The following is a 14360-nucleotide window of genomic DNA, read 5'->3' as shown; positions in this document are numbered from 1 at the left end:
AGCAGCAGAGCAGACTGTGTGCATTTGTCCTGACATGACCTCCATCGCACACTGCTGAGTCAGTGAAAAAAGCCCTTGCCGTCCCCGTTGTTTTCTAGATACAGGGAAAGGGAGGTCAGAGCTCAGGAGCAGAGCTGGTAGGTAGATAGGGGACCTTCAATTTTTTTCTCTTGGAGGAAGGATTAAAGTTGTAGGCTGCAAAGGCTGTGAGTCCTGTGGACCCAGAGCCCCATGGCAGGATGCTGTGTTAATTACTTGCTTTCCCAGGATGACAGGCTTTCCCTCCAACCTCAGATCTTCCTTCTTAGTCTCTAAAGGTACAACTGGCTGCTGTCAGGGAGCAGCCAAAGCTGTCTTCTTCCCCTCCCCTCCCCGCCTCACGTGCTGTGCTCGTGACCTTCTCCCGTCTTGCCCAGATCTGTGGTGAAGAGGGAGAGGAGATGTGTAGGTGGCAGGAAATTTGAAGTGACAGCAGTGCAAAGGGGTAGGTGAGATTTCTGGCGTCTGGGCATGAAGAATTCCTCCGTGCATTGTTTTAGAGGTGAAGATGTAGGAGAACATGTAGTCTAGTGCCGCAGCAGATGCTTCTTGCTTCTCGCATCTGGTTAGTTTGTCGTTCTCATCGTGGATCTCGATCTAATTTGCTTCATAGATCTGACTTTTTTTTGAGGTATCAGGTAAATCTAAATAAAAAATTACCATTGTGAGAGTTGATGCAGGAAGAACATCTTATGGATAGAAATTGGGTTTCATAGTCTATGGAGAAAGAACAGCTTTGACACAGGTTTACTATCTAGAGACAACAATTTGCAAAACCTGTGAGGTTCTGTTTTCAACTAAGACTTTAACTTCTCTTTACTAAGAGTAAATACAAAGCAGAGCCACACACTGAATTTTTGTCCATGTCAGTCTTCAGTGATTCTGTTTTAATAGTGGGAATTAAAATTCTTTAAATATACCGGTCTTTTCAGATATATTACTAAAGTAGATGCTGTAACTTAGCTCTTCCCACTGAGAAGCTCTGAGTAGGATTATTGGCTGAAAACTGATATTTTTTATTTATTTATTTATTAAACCACTAAGGAGCTGGAGTGTGACTCAATAAATGGGTCCCCTGTTAAACACATCTCAGATTTCTTAGGGTTCAATCCAGTTTCCTATGGTTACAAGTTAGAGTTATATTGAGCCTTTAAATAGGAGGAAAGCATCTCAATTCTCCATTAAGGGCAATAAAGGAAGTTGGTTATGACACCATTAAAACAACTGTGATGAAAAATCTGTTTCAGTGTTTTGTACTTAAGAAGAAAGTGGGATTTAGATGTCATCTGTACTGCAGCTAGCTCAGTGCTGACTGTGATCTTGTGTTATTATCAGAGTCGTAATTTGTTTCGTTGTCTCGTATTGCCCACCTAAGTGTCAACCAGGCTGTTAATGTGATAATTGCACAAAAAACATGGAGAACTGTGATCTGCTGTCTGTACAAGAGAGATCCATCCATCCAAATGAATCTGTAGAGGTATTTATAATCTGGGTAGTAATGGCAAGTGGGTTGTTTTGGTTTTTTTTAATTGAAAAACAAAAAAGCCTTTTTCAGTCATGTGGTAACATTAACATTCTCCTATTCGTTATATACGAAAACATTTTCTCTTCCTATACATGTTATTTCTGTTACAGCCTTAGTCCGTAGCCATTTGACTACCGTGGCTACAAGCCCCTGTATTTAAAGTACTGAACTTTCTTTAAAACTTGATTGTTCTGAAGCTTCTTTGCTTGTTTCTGATATGGCAGTTACAGGAGAAAATAACTGCTAAGGTCATGGTAAAGCTTTCGAATATAGCCATCCTGGTTCATCTCATAGTACTCTCCATGTTTGCTTTCTTGGTCTGATTATGGTTTTGTTTAATGTTTCCTCATTTAAAAGGACATACTGTATGATACAATAAGAAAATTATGTCATTGTTTAAAATAATTTTGATTTCATTAATGTGTTAATTGTCATGCAGATTTATTTTACACAGGAAATAATCAGCTATGTGGAAATTAAAGGATAACTGGAAAAGGTGTGGATTGAAGAAGAAAGAATGCATCAGTCAGAACAAAAATATTGATATGCAAAGAAAAAGGTTAACGTGAAGACACACTGGCCGTTCACTAAGAGAAATATGCCATTTAACATGATATGAAATAATTCCTTAATTGAGATTGCATTTTAAAGAAGTGATGGCTCTGTAATTTATAACATCATTTGTTTTGCCCCAGACAGTTTAAAGCCTTACCTTACTGCTATACAGTCACTTTTTATCTAGGTAATTTTTAATAATTTATGCAGGTTTTTTTTCGTTCCTTCTGAGGGACATGGTGCTGGATATACTAATCTATCTATAGATGCACAATTCATACTGATGTAAATGAAAATCATGCTTGCAGGTCTACCTCCATTAAGACGAGAATTTCCCCTGCAGCAACTGGCCTTCATGATAGCCAGAAGAGGTCAGGCAGTGCTTGTCTTAGTAATACTTAACACTTCTCCAGTGATTTACATTTCCAAAGAGCTGTACAAATAAATGTTAACTCCACATAGCTACCCTTATGTATGTTACAAATAACCAAACTACACTTGACCTCTCAGTCATATAATTTGAAAGACCCAATGTTACCAATATTAATAGTGGGAGATCAGGAATCAGCAGCTTTTTATCCGTGTGATGTGGGAACATTAACAACCGCTTTGCATGGGGAGGAAATGCATGACTTCCATGTTACATGGTAGGGAGAGCGACCAGTTAGATCTTCACCTTGTTAAAGGTGTCCAAGCTCTCCTTCAAGGTCAGTTCAGCTTTTCCTGCCTTTGGCTTTTATGGCTTATAATATGTCAGATCATATAGGAATTTGTTTCTGTCGTCATTGGAAATAGGGCAGAAGGAGACTTTCAGATGTCATCTCTTCCCACCCACAGCCATGAAGATACTCATATCCTTCCTATTGCAGCAATTTTTAAGTTGCTCAGTCATCAGACTTTTCAGTTATGTTTGCTCTTGTGGCTATATTTGCTTTTAAGGATATTTCATTGCAATGGTCTTTAGATTAGGTATTAACTGCAGTGGCTTGATTTGATTGTAAAAGCAAATACCACGTACAAGGCACTAGAAGGGAAAAATTTTTATGTCAATACCGTCACCACTGGTGTTAAGTTCTGGACTCTTCAAGCAGGCTGGAAATTTGGTTCAGCTTTGAACTGTCTGTAGACCTTAGGAAAAAAATAAATAAATTATTAAAAAAAAAAAAGAGGGGGGGATACAGAAAAAAGGCAGTGGCTTACTGAAATATGCTTTATAAACACAAATGCCTGATGTTAGCGTCTTGAAACTCTGGCAATTCTTTGCCCATTCTGTCTTACAGTGCTTACCAGCTTTGCTACACAGCTTGCAGGATGTGATGCTGAACGAGATGTGCTCACGTGTACTTACAATTTGCTCATACATGCAAACTTGAAATAGGAAATGGTTTAAATAAAGAATGAAATGTTTCAAAGGCACTACTAATAAGACGATAGTGTTTTGTCTGTGGTCAAAATGCTATTAGAAAACCTTTGCTTGCAATCTGGAAGTAGTTTTTATCAAGCATTGCATGGAGAAGTACATTTGTTGTCCTTAAGTTAAATGAAAGAACAGGTAAAAGAATGGCTTGGTTTCAGTACTAAAATTTTTTTTCGCGTGTTTTATTCAGTTATGATACAGGGTTCTGCAATTCTACTGACTTTGTAGGCTTACACATGTACATAATAGACTAGATTTGGACATATAGCTCCAGTTTGGCCATCCTGGCAGTGGCGTTTCAGTGTGACTGCAGAGAAGAATGCCAGCATGAGGAACATTAGCTTTTTAATACATATTTCTAGAATCATACTGTTAAGGCCCAGCCTTAATGCTCTTCTAATGTAGCTTTTTTAAAAGTGAAATTGTCTGTTTTCATTTCTTCCTTTTCTGTGACAAAATTGTATTAAGAACTGATTAGGTGGCTCTGCAGGAATACAGATGCCTGATTACTGATGCAAAGTCAAATAATCATTTAGACCTAAGCATATTGGAATGTCTCTCATATAAAACTTTTCTTCTAAGATCTGTTATTCAGCTAATTTAAGATGACATATACATTAAATGACTTTTGAGGAGCAATTCAATTGAACAGGTGAATCTAAGACTCCTGAGATTCCTGTTGTAAGATGTTGCTCTATAATATTGCTTTACAGAAGCAACAATACTTACACAGGTTTTCTTAATGGTTTCACACTTGAAAGCAAAGTGAAAATAATTTTAAAATTTAGTGAAATCTTTAAGTTTCCTATAGTTATTTTGTTCTTCAATTTATTTCAAAAAGCTTTGAAATAATTGAGAATTTATTTTTTTTTTTTTTAGTTTTGCACCAGTGCCTGTACCATATTGTATCAGATCATTTTTCTGTGACTTACGCCAATGCAGTCAGATGTGAGTTTAGATGCTGTGGGTGTTATCTAGTATGTGAATGTATGTACTAATGTGATAGTGCATGCAAAACCTGCTGGAGTTCTTCAGCAGAACAGCCAAGACAGTGTTTTACCTGCTAAGGAACCATGTAAGCTGCAGAGTATAATGTATTGTAGCAATGGCAAAAATCAGCTGAGTATTTGTTTTATCTATAAATAGTCTGGCTCAGGTACTGGAAGCAGCCTGGATTAAACTCCACGATCACTGGAGAACCATTTGTGCCAGGCAGGGCAGCCGTGGTTCAAAAGACGAGGCTGGATAATGGAACAAATGCAGCTGTGTCCTGCAGCGTAGAAATGTAAGCTCGGGTGACATCTTAGCTGGAAAAACAGGCACATCAAACTTAATTGCATTGGCTGTGCAGTACAGGGGCCAGGAGTTGGTGGCTGGTAGGTACAGAACTGTGTCATTTATACAGAAGTCAGACCTTGTACTGTAAGAACTGATGGTATCAATACCCATGTGGTGACAGTTTTTCAGATTCACAAATGGCACTCCTGCAGGATAATGTCAAATGGCAGTGGTGTTTGATTTATAAATAAAATGGTTGTTAGATCCGCTTTTCAAAAGTACGTTTTGTTTGTAGATGTTAATGTTGTTCAAATACTTGCTTTTCCATGGAGCCCTGTTCTTGTTAAATTAACTATCCCAGACCAGTTCCTGGGATCTGATCTGTTTGTAAATAAATCCACAGGTACTTGATTAGGCTTTTAGTAGCTGACTGTGACTTGAGGTATTCTCTTCATCAAAGGTCTCCAGATATTTTACCTCTAGATGGGAAATGATGGATAAGCAAAATTGTAGTATCCCACTGGAATAACTCACTTCATAGAGTAACATCCCAGTTGTCATGTGACTATTGATGCCTTTCATCAATGTTCCAGCACTTCTCAGATTAACTGCTCTGAGTTGTGGAGCACATTCATAGATGGAGAGAGCAGTATGTATTTGCTGTGGCATCACCTTGTCACTGACTCTGTTTTATGGTCAGTTAAGAAACAAAATTACCTGAGTGTAAACAACTGGGATTAGATGTTTGAATGTGAAACTTAGCTTTTGTGTTTCTGTTTGGATGACTGTGAATCACTACAGTAGCACCAAATTGTGCTTCTTTAACAGTTCTTTAGCTGTCAGATTTAATAGAACATTAAACTAGGAGGATTTAAATGGTACTGCTGCCCTGTATATGATGGGCTTGAACCTGGAATGTGTTCAGTCCTCTTAGCACTTGAACGAATGGGGAGGCAGTTTGTCTACGTGATGATTTTCTAAAAAAGGTAAGTCTTGCACAGCACAGAGCAAGTGTATTTATTTCTCTGCTGGTATGTTGTATTCAGCCTGTCTCATGCAATATGTCAAGTACCTACAGCACTTTTATCAAGTGATAAGTTATCAACGTACCAGTTGATAAGGGTCAGTTCATTTTTACTTGAACCCCAGATGGAGTCATGCAAAAATGGCTCTTGCAGTCCTGCTTTTAGTTGTACAGATAGGGATCACGGTAAATTATTAACTTCATACACAATAGCCTGCAGTAAGTCAGTGTTTGATGGGCTGTTACACTACACTAAATTGGACATCCGTAGCTCTCAGTTTGTCTCTAGTCAAGTTTTGCCCCGAATCACTTTATTTTTTCTTTTCTGAATTCCTTTGATTTCTTAGGGGAAAATCCTAATGACAGAGAAACATTTATACCTCAAAACTGTAGGGAAGTGGTCTGTTACCTTTCTTGTCTTCAGCAAGTTCATTGCTCATATGTCCTTAAAGTCCACATGTAATTTTTTGTTATTATTATTATTATTCACTTCTGAACTCAAATCATTGTCCAGTATTGGGCTCATTCATACATACCTGCTTCCCACTTTTCTCTCTTTTCCCAGGGAATATTAAAATATCCTGAGATGCATTACTTCTCATTTTCAGTGAAGAGTTATTTTCTGGCTGTTTGTCCTTTGTAGAATGTCCTCCCTGCGCTCTGCAGATCTTCCCAATTTAAAACCATCTGTTCAGCCATTGTTAATTCTTTGCTTCAAGCCTAATAACTTCACTGTGGAATGAGTAATTCTGACATTTTCACTTACAGCCTTATTAGCAAAGTGATGTGTTCATGCTGAGACAATGTTAGGAGTAGAGGGTATCATCTTCGTATAGATTTTTTTGTGAGACAACTAACTGAGGATCATTAAGTAAAAATCCAGAATCTGGTAAGCAAGATTTAAATTGGTCAACTGTTAAGGCATTGTGGGCATGTATACTGTATCTGTAATGATTCCAGGTCTTTTCAGTAATGCAGAAGTTATCTTTGATGTGAAATTGCTGTCTGTCCTTGAGTTCTGTTAGCTTTCACATCTGTGTGAATGTTTACAGTGTTGGTGCAGATAGTTTCTTTTTTTTTTTTCTGCCCACACTGTTATTTTTCTGCTTCCAGACTAGCAGAGGCAGTTTGAACATATTCATGCTGACCCAGAAGGCCATGGGAATAGATATATTTTCCTGCTGTCGAGAATGGAACGTGTATTTCTTTTGCATGTCTATACCACTTTTTAATTTGAAGCAAATTTTTAGTGTGTTTCTTTCTGCTAATAGACAGTGAATGAGTTTGGCAGTCACGGTACACGTTCAGCATCAGTGGGCTTTTTCAAAATGTGTCAGAAATTTTTATAAGGATTTTAAAGCAGAGAAATAAACAGCTTTATAGCTAGGATGGCTCTCAGTCAAATTAATCAAAGGGATCTTTTAATGTACAACCAACAGCTGAGCTCTTTCTCGTATCCCACTTTTCCACTGCATATGATCCTGGTGGTTCAGGAGGCAGAGGAAAGAGGTGATGACGAAAGAGATGATGCTGGAGTTGTTGAAAAAAGAAAAACACTTTTCACAAGGGCTATAGTCATTCTTTCTGGTAGCAGTTCTGCAGCGTTCTGTACCTTGTGTTTGTCAAATTGACAGCTGAGTTCCATTCACAGACCAGAACAATTATCATCTGCATTACTGTAAGTGATTGTCTGAAGACATATATGAGATAAGTTTTGCATGGAAAAACAATCTTTTATTAGAACAACTAATACAGCTGGAAAAAACAGGCTGAGAGGCACGCATGCCTTTTGCCTTACTTATTGCTCTCTGTCTCTTGAAGATTGACTCCTGCACTCCAGTTTGGACGACCAGTTATTGCTCAAGTGCATTTTGGGAATATTAATTGGGGAACCTAATTACACTCTCCCTGATAGTGGGTAACGTTTATAAATGAACAGCACCACCATAATCTAGTGGCTGTATTAGGACCCAGACAAAGGATATTGTAGATAATTTATCTTACTTGAAAGGAATTTAACTCGGGTGCTCTGGTAAAGCTGCACCTTAGAGACAGACCCGTTCAGCTAAAGAGCAGAGGGACCTAAATGCTGCAAGACTCTTTTGATTGCCGAGAACTGACTTCTGGGTTAGAGAGCTGACTGCTTCATTGAAGCAGTGTCAGTGTTTCCACCCATTTGACTTCTCTTTTGTTGTATTTAGGTATTCACTGAATAAATATGCTTCTGTTGGAAAACAAGTAGCTGAGTAAATAGGTTAAGTGAAGTTGACAGTTCATGATCTACAAGGGAATACATTAACAATATTTTAATATTGTTACTGAATCATAGTTACGGTTTTATAAGCCATTTACCTCAAACTAGCTAATTTTTAAAATAAACAAAACAGGAGGCTAAAAATGAAGCATGAAAAGCATCTGAACCAAGGAAAAACAGCAAGAAAGAAAACCACCTTTTTTTTGCAGTATGCCTTGCCAGAGCCCTTTTTGATATATCTAAATCAAAATAGTAAACAGGTCAACACATTTAAGGTATACTGGAAAGGGAAACCATGCACATGGTTGGCAAGCCCTTGTTTTTGCAGTCGTGACTGCTTTCCTCGTTTGCAGAATCATACTCACTGTGAACAAAGGCTTCCTGATTGTCATATGAACTTGACTAGAAAGCTATCCTGCAGCTAAAGAGATATCAAATATTAATATTTGTGCTCATATAGCCAAAGGTGCGTGTATTGAATAGGTCTTGAGTCTGGATATAGATATGGCCTCTTGTAAAAGCGAAGTACAACTTAAAAATTACAGTGATAAATCAGTGCAATGTGTTTTGTCAATAACTGATGCGAGGTAAAATGAGATACAACCTCTGAGACTGAGATAAAAGATAAAGCCAGATGAAGCAGAGAAAATTGTGTTTACCAATGAAGGAAATATCTTCTTACTTTTTTTTTTTAAATTGAGAGTAGGAGGCAGTAAGAAGTTTTGTGTGTTAAAGACATATACATACGTAGGCATAGGTCATTCACCCTGTATTTTAAATATCCTGAGCTGTTATTTAATAAATGAGTTAAAAGAAAGTTGTGGTTTGTGTCACAGCGCAGGTAGATGCTGGTGTGCAAGCCTTGCATCAGAACAGTTTCTTCTTTCAGTTTGGATAAATAATGGCTGTATAAGTAAGTGCCTGGAGAACATTAAACAGTATCTGTTCTTCCCATAATTACACACAAGTTCCCCAGTGGGTCTGACGCGACCTGACTTTTAATAACTGGGCCTTACGCTTGGCTTCCTGCTTTCAAAATAAGGCTGCAACAGCAGGACTGGTGTTGACCTTTTATCTTTGGAAGATGCAGGAAATGGAGGGGAGTTCACTGCTTGTGAGGAGGTCCTACCTCCACCTTCCCAGGCAAGAAAGTGCTCAAGCAGCAATATGTAAATATTGTGTGCTCACCTGGTGATCTCTTTCCATTTACCTTTTGGCTTTTACGCCCACTAGCCATTAAGGTTTGAAGTTTTGATGATCCCCTATAAGCTCTGTCTTTTTAAAACGAGATTGTCGCTCTTCCTGTAGTGTAACCATGGAAACAGACAGGGAACCCTTAAAGAAAGTGATTGAACATGCTGTGCTAATTAATCCTACCCTTCAGTTTTCTTTCAGTTGAAGGATGTGGTTAAATAAATTTTGCATGAGTAAGCATATTTGGATATGCAAAGGGGTATGAAATATGTAACAAATTTTCTTGCAGAAGGATATCTGAATAAAAAAAAACAGTAACTGTCATCTATTCACATCTGGAGCATCAAAACAAGGAATTCAGTATCTTGTTATTGTTTCTTGTGTATATATTTTGATACCATTCTTTTTTAAACTGTAAATATATCTGAAAGATGAGGTTATTTTTTCACGCCTTAAGTGTGATGAGAGACGTTTGCATTAACTTTGAATCTTCAAGTGAAAGTGTTCATAATTGCAAATGTCTTCTTTATGCAGAGCGTTATTCAGAAAAAGCAAACTTTGCTCCCTCCCTGAGAGAAAGCAGCTCCTCCGAGGCACTAGCTTAAGTCAGGTCCTTTCAGTTCTGCACAGGGGGACCAACTGACTGAGCAGCAGGACTGTGCCAAATTTTCCTCTGCCAAATTTTAGCCTTTGTGAGTATTTCCCTTGGTTGTTTGCTCCTGCTTTCCATTTGGCCCTTTAGTTTCCAAAGTAGTGTATGTGCGCAACCAGGAAACCAATTGGCCACAACTTAAAACATATGGCTTGTGCCCATAAACCTCTTAAACCCGGTGATGCTGTCTGATGCCAATGTGCGGCCTCAACTTGCTCTTACAATTAAGGTTTTAGTTACAACCTTCTCCGTTCCAGGAATGATCCTCTTATAACTGAGAAACCAGATATAACAGCTAACCTCAAATGAGGCTTTCATGGTGTTTTGGGAGTGTCGAGCAGATTAAAGAAAAGCTGTGCTGGGATTAGTCCAAAAGGGCCATCCTTTGAAAATCAGATGGATTTTAGTTAACCTGGAACAGATTAGAGGTGGAAAAGATCTAGAAGCAGTGGGCTGAAGAAACAGGATGGGCAGCAGCCCCAGCAGGGTGGGAGGACTGGTTCCATGCTGAACGGTGACACAAGAGGAGGAATGGTGTACTTGGGCTGACTATAGCACTTCCAAAGCTCCATCCTGGCCAGTAAAGTGGCAGAAACCAGCAGGCAAGCATGGATATTGTATTATTTGCAGTATGATTTCTGGTATGGCGAGTTGGGTACTCATTCCTCCCTACATGGGAGATTTCTTGAGTGTGTAGATCAAAGACTTTGTGTCATGGAGACCCGAGTACATTTTTCACCCCACAAGCTCTAAAGTTTTTTTGGCATTTTTCCCCAAATCACTTGATGTTGCTGGCTTCTTAAAAATGCCTTTTCCCTGCCTGCCTATGCCTTTTGTCCTATCAAAGCTAGGTAGAAGATTAGAGAGGAAATTGTTTGCAACCAAATTCAGTCTTTCTCAGACAAGACTAAAGGGAGGCTCAGACAGGCATAGAAGGATGGAGGCGTTCACCATTCAGGCTTCTCAAATCTTTTCATAATTTTTATTTAGCTTAATAGTAGTAGGTCCATATCCACAAATTCAGGGACTACTGTTTCGGTTTAGTCATGTGGGATAAAAGCATTCAGAAACTCAGACTTGTTAATGTTTCTCTGGGCTAGGAATAAGAACTATTCACCAGTTAGAACATTTGGTGGTTTGTGAGCTTCTAGAAACAAAAACATTAATCTGGAGGTGGAGGCACCGCAGAGCGTGTGATGTGAACTCTGCTCTGGCCTCTTTGGGGCTGTACCTGGGCAGCCCTGAGTTGTCTGTGTGTACCAAATTATTCATCAAGCTGGTGGCCAGGTATACAAAGGTAAAAGAGATGGAAGTCTGAAAACTTAAAAAAAAAAAAAAAAAAAAGGAAAAAGATTGTTCGTATTTGAAATGTAATTTTTTTAGAAGAAATTCTGGCATGCAAGTCAAATTATTCCCCTACACTGGTCTAATTGCTATAATCAGCTGATAATGCAATCTACTGGCAAGATTTACCATCATTACTATGGAGATATATTCACTGAGATTAACTGTTCTTAAATAGCTTCTCCAGTGTATTAAGAATAAAGGTGCAAAGGACTCTCATCTGTGCTCTTACATCAATTCTCATGTTGCATATTTCTTTCTGAGTGGCTTTGCTTTTTGGTTTCTGTGATGTGTAAGACGTGACCTTCTGTTTTAGTAATTTCATTTATTTTGTGAAAGGGAAATCAGTAGTTCTTTGTTTAGGAAGACAGAAAAAAAAACCAACCCAGTCGTGCATTCTCCTGATTTCCATTACTTGTGCATGTTCAGTGTTCCCAGAGAGGGAGTGGATGGTCTCAAGGCAGTAACTAGGAGCAGATTATTTGGAAAAGGTGTTTGCAGGCCTTTGATGGTAACAGTCACCATAGCCCTGAAAATATTTTTCCATTTCCTGGACAGAGGCTTCTGGAGGAGAACTGTTAGAAAAGTATGCTCTCTACTCCTGTTTTTAGCATATAAGAGTCCCTCCTAAAATCTTTCCAATTTTATGTGAGATAGCTTATGGTTGTGTAGTAATGTGAATTATTTTAAAGGACTGACAAACAGTTGCGGTTTAACGCTAGCCAGCAGCTAGAACCACGCAGCCACTTGCTCGCTCCCCCCAGTTTGGCTGGGCGAGAGAATCAGAAGAGTAAAAGTGAGAAAATGGCTTCAAGTTGCACCAAGGGAAGTTTAGATTGGATATTAGGAAGAATTTCTTTACTGAAAGGGTCGCCAGGCATTGGAATGTGTTACCTAGGGCAGTAGTGGAGTCCCCATCCCTGGAGGTATTTAAGGGTTGTGTAGATATAGTGCTCAGGGACATGGTTTAGTGGTGGGTTTGTCAGTGTTAGGTTAATGATTGGACTAGATGATCTTACAGATCTTTTCCAATCTAGGAGAGTCTGTGAAAAACTCATGGGTTGAGATAAAGACAGTGTAATAGGTAGAGCAAAAGCCATGCACGCAAGCAAAACAAAATAAGAAATTCATGCAGTTCTTCCCATTGTCAGGCAGGTGTTCAGCCATCTCCAGGAAAGCAGGGCTCCATCATGTGTGTTACTTGGGCAGATAAAACACCGTCATTCCAAATGTCTCCCCTTTCCTTCTTCCCCCAGCTTTATATGCTGAGCATGATGTCATATGGCATGGGATATCCCTTAGGTCAGTTGGGGTCAGCTCTCCCGGCTGTGTCCCCTCACAACTTCTTGTGCCCTCCCAGCCCACTCGCTGTCAGGGCTGTGGGAGGAGCAGAAGAGGCCTTGAGTGCTAGCGACAACCAAAACCACCAGTGTGCTATCAACACTATTTCTCATCCCAAATCCAAAACATAGCACTACGCCAGCTGCTAGCAAGAAGGCAGCTCCATCCCAGCTGAAATCACAACACAAGCTTGAAAGACAATTATTGTAAATAGTATATCTTTAGTAGGCCACAGATTTCATTGAAATGATTTCTGCTTCTGAGATTGGTGTGCTGCCAATATACATTTTCTGTGAGAGGAGAGTTTTGCATATACTGTTTTCTGATGTATTACGGCAATATTAATATTTATTTGAATGGTAATGTGTAAGTGTCTACTGCTTTCAAATATAAACTTGAAAAAGCAGGCTAGGGTTTGCAGTGTAAACTGTGGAAGGTTTCCTTAGGCTCCCCTAAAAAACCAAATCCCATCTGTATCACTATTTTTCTGTGAGTTTCCGTTTCATTTCCTTTTTCTAAACAACATTGAAGACTGTCGATGCCTAAGGATGAGCAGTTAATGGAAATAAAAGTCTCTTGTTTATTTGTCTTTCATTTAGGTATAACACAGTGTATCTTTGCATCTCTCCTGGGCCTGTGGTTGTCATTATGAAAAGCATATTTTATTATTCCTTCATAATATTCACAACTCTGTTTAGCCAGGTACTAAATGCTACCATGTTCTTTCATTAAGTAAATTATTCCAATACAAGAAGACAAAAACACTCGCAATGTGCCATCATGTTGTGTGATGTGTGCTCATATATCCTTTTAGGATTGTAACTTATACAGCAACTTACTCTTTGTTTTGTTTGCATTAATTTATTTGTTTTTACCCCACAGGTCTCGCAAGAGCTAAATCAGTGCCCAGCCATACGTATTCCAATGAAGTGGTAACCCTATGGTACAGGCCTCCAGATGTCCTTCTGGGATCAACAGAATATTCCACCTGCCTTGACATGTGGTAAGTATGGAATCCTTAGGCAAGAATCTATGTAGGTGATTTTTTTTTTTTTTAAAGTGTAAAACAGGTATGTAAGTAGCAAGATTAGTGGTGTGTGTAGTAATCTGTGTGGTTCACTCAGTATCTCCCTAAAGGAATCCCCTCCGGCCACCCCACCAGTTGGCAGCTGGTATCTTTTGTTGACACACCACTAGAAGAGCCATTGGTGCTTTGCAAGAAACTGAGTTGTTCCTAGACTTTTGCAGTCTTACTGTGGTACTTTGATATGATATGATACTTGTTTTGCAGAAGACACACTTTCACCATGCCGAGCTGTAGCAAGGGCCAAACCAGGATCCTCTGGATGTGAGGATACAGCCTCAGTTCTTAATCTACTGTACTTGTTAGCAGTAAATCAGTGTGTGACACATCACTGAATAGTTTTCTTTCAAACCTACAGATTTTATTACACCTGCAGGTTTGAAAGGGCAGTTTGATGTGTACAATATATAGCACCTTGCTCCTTTTTGGTAACATCATTGGATGTTATCATGTTATCATGGACATGAGCACAATTTTTCACAATGAGAACGTTCAGCCATTGGAACAATCTCACCAGGGAAGTGGTAGATTTCCTCCCCAGGGAAGTGGTGGATTCCCCATCAATGGACACTTTTAAGATTCAGCTTGACATGGTACTGTGCCATCTTGTCTAGACCGTGCTTTTGCCAAGAAAGTTTGGACCAGATGATCCT

The 14360-nt window shown here is 39.0% G+C and overlaps 1 protein-coding gene across 2 annotated transcripts in view; it reads left to right on the top strand.

Moving 5' to 3' along the window:
- Positions 1–14360, top strand: part of CDK14 (cyclin-dependent kinase 14) — a 258218-nt gene that overhangs the window by 106632 nt on the left and 137226 nt on the right. For both annotated transcript variants that reach the window (XM_009886196.1, XM_009886197.1), the window contains one exon: positions 13506–13626. In XM_009886196.1, coding sequence (XP_009884498.1) covers positions 13506–13626 — 121 coding nt within the window. The remainder of the gene's footprint in view (positions 1–13505; positions 13627–14360) is intronic.

This window comes from Charadrius vociferus, unplaced genomic scaffold (assembly GCF_000708025.1).
Source record: "Charadrius vociferus isolate BGI_N301 unplaced genomic scaffold, ASM70802v2 scaffold855, whole genome shotgun sequence".
Lineage (NCBI taxonomy): Eukaryota > Metazoa > Chordata > Aves > Charadriiformes > Charadriidae > Charadrius > Charadrius vociferus.
This window is presented reverse-complemented; position numbering and strand designations above follow the sequence as displayed.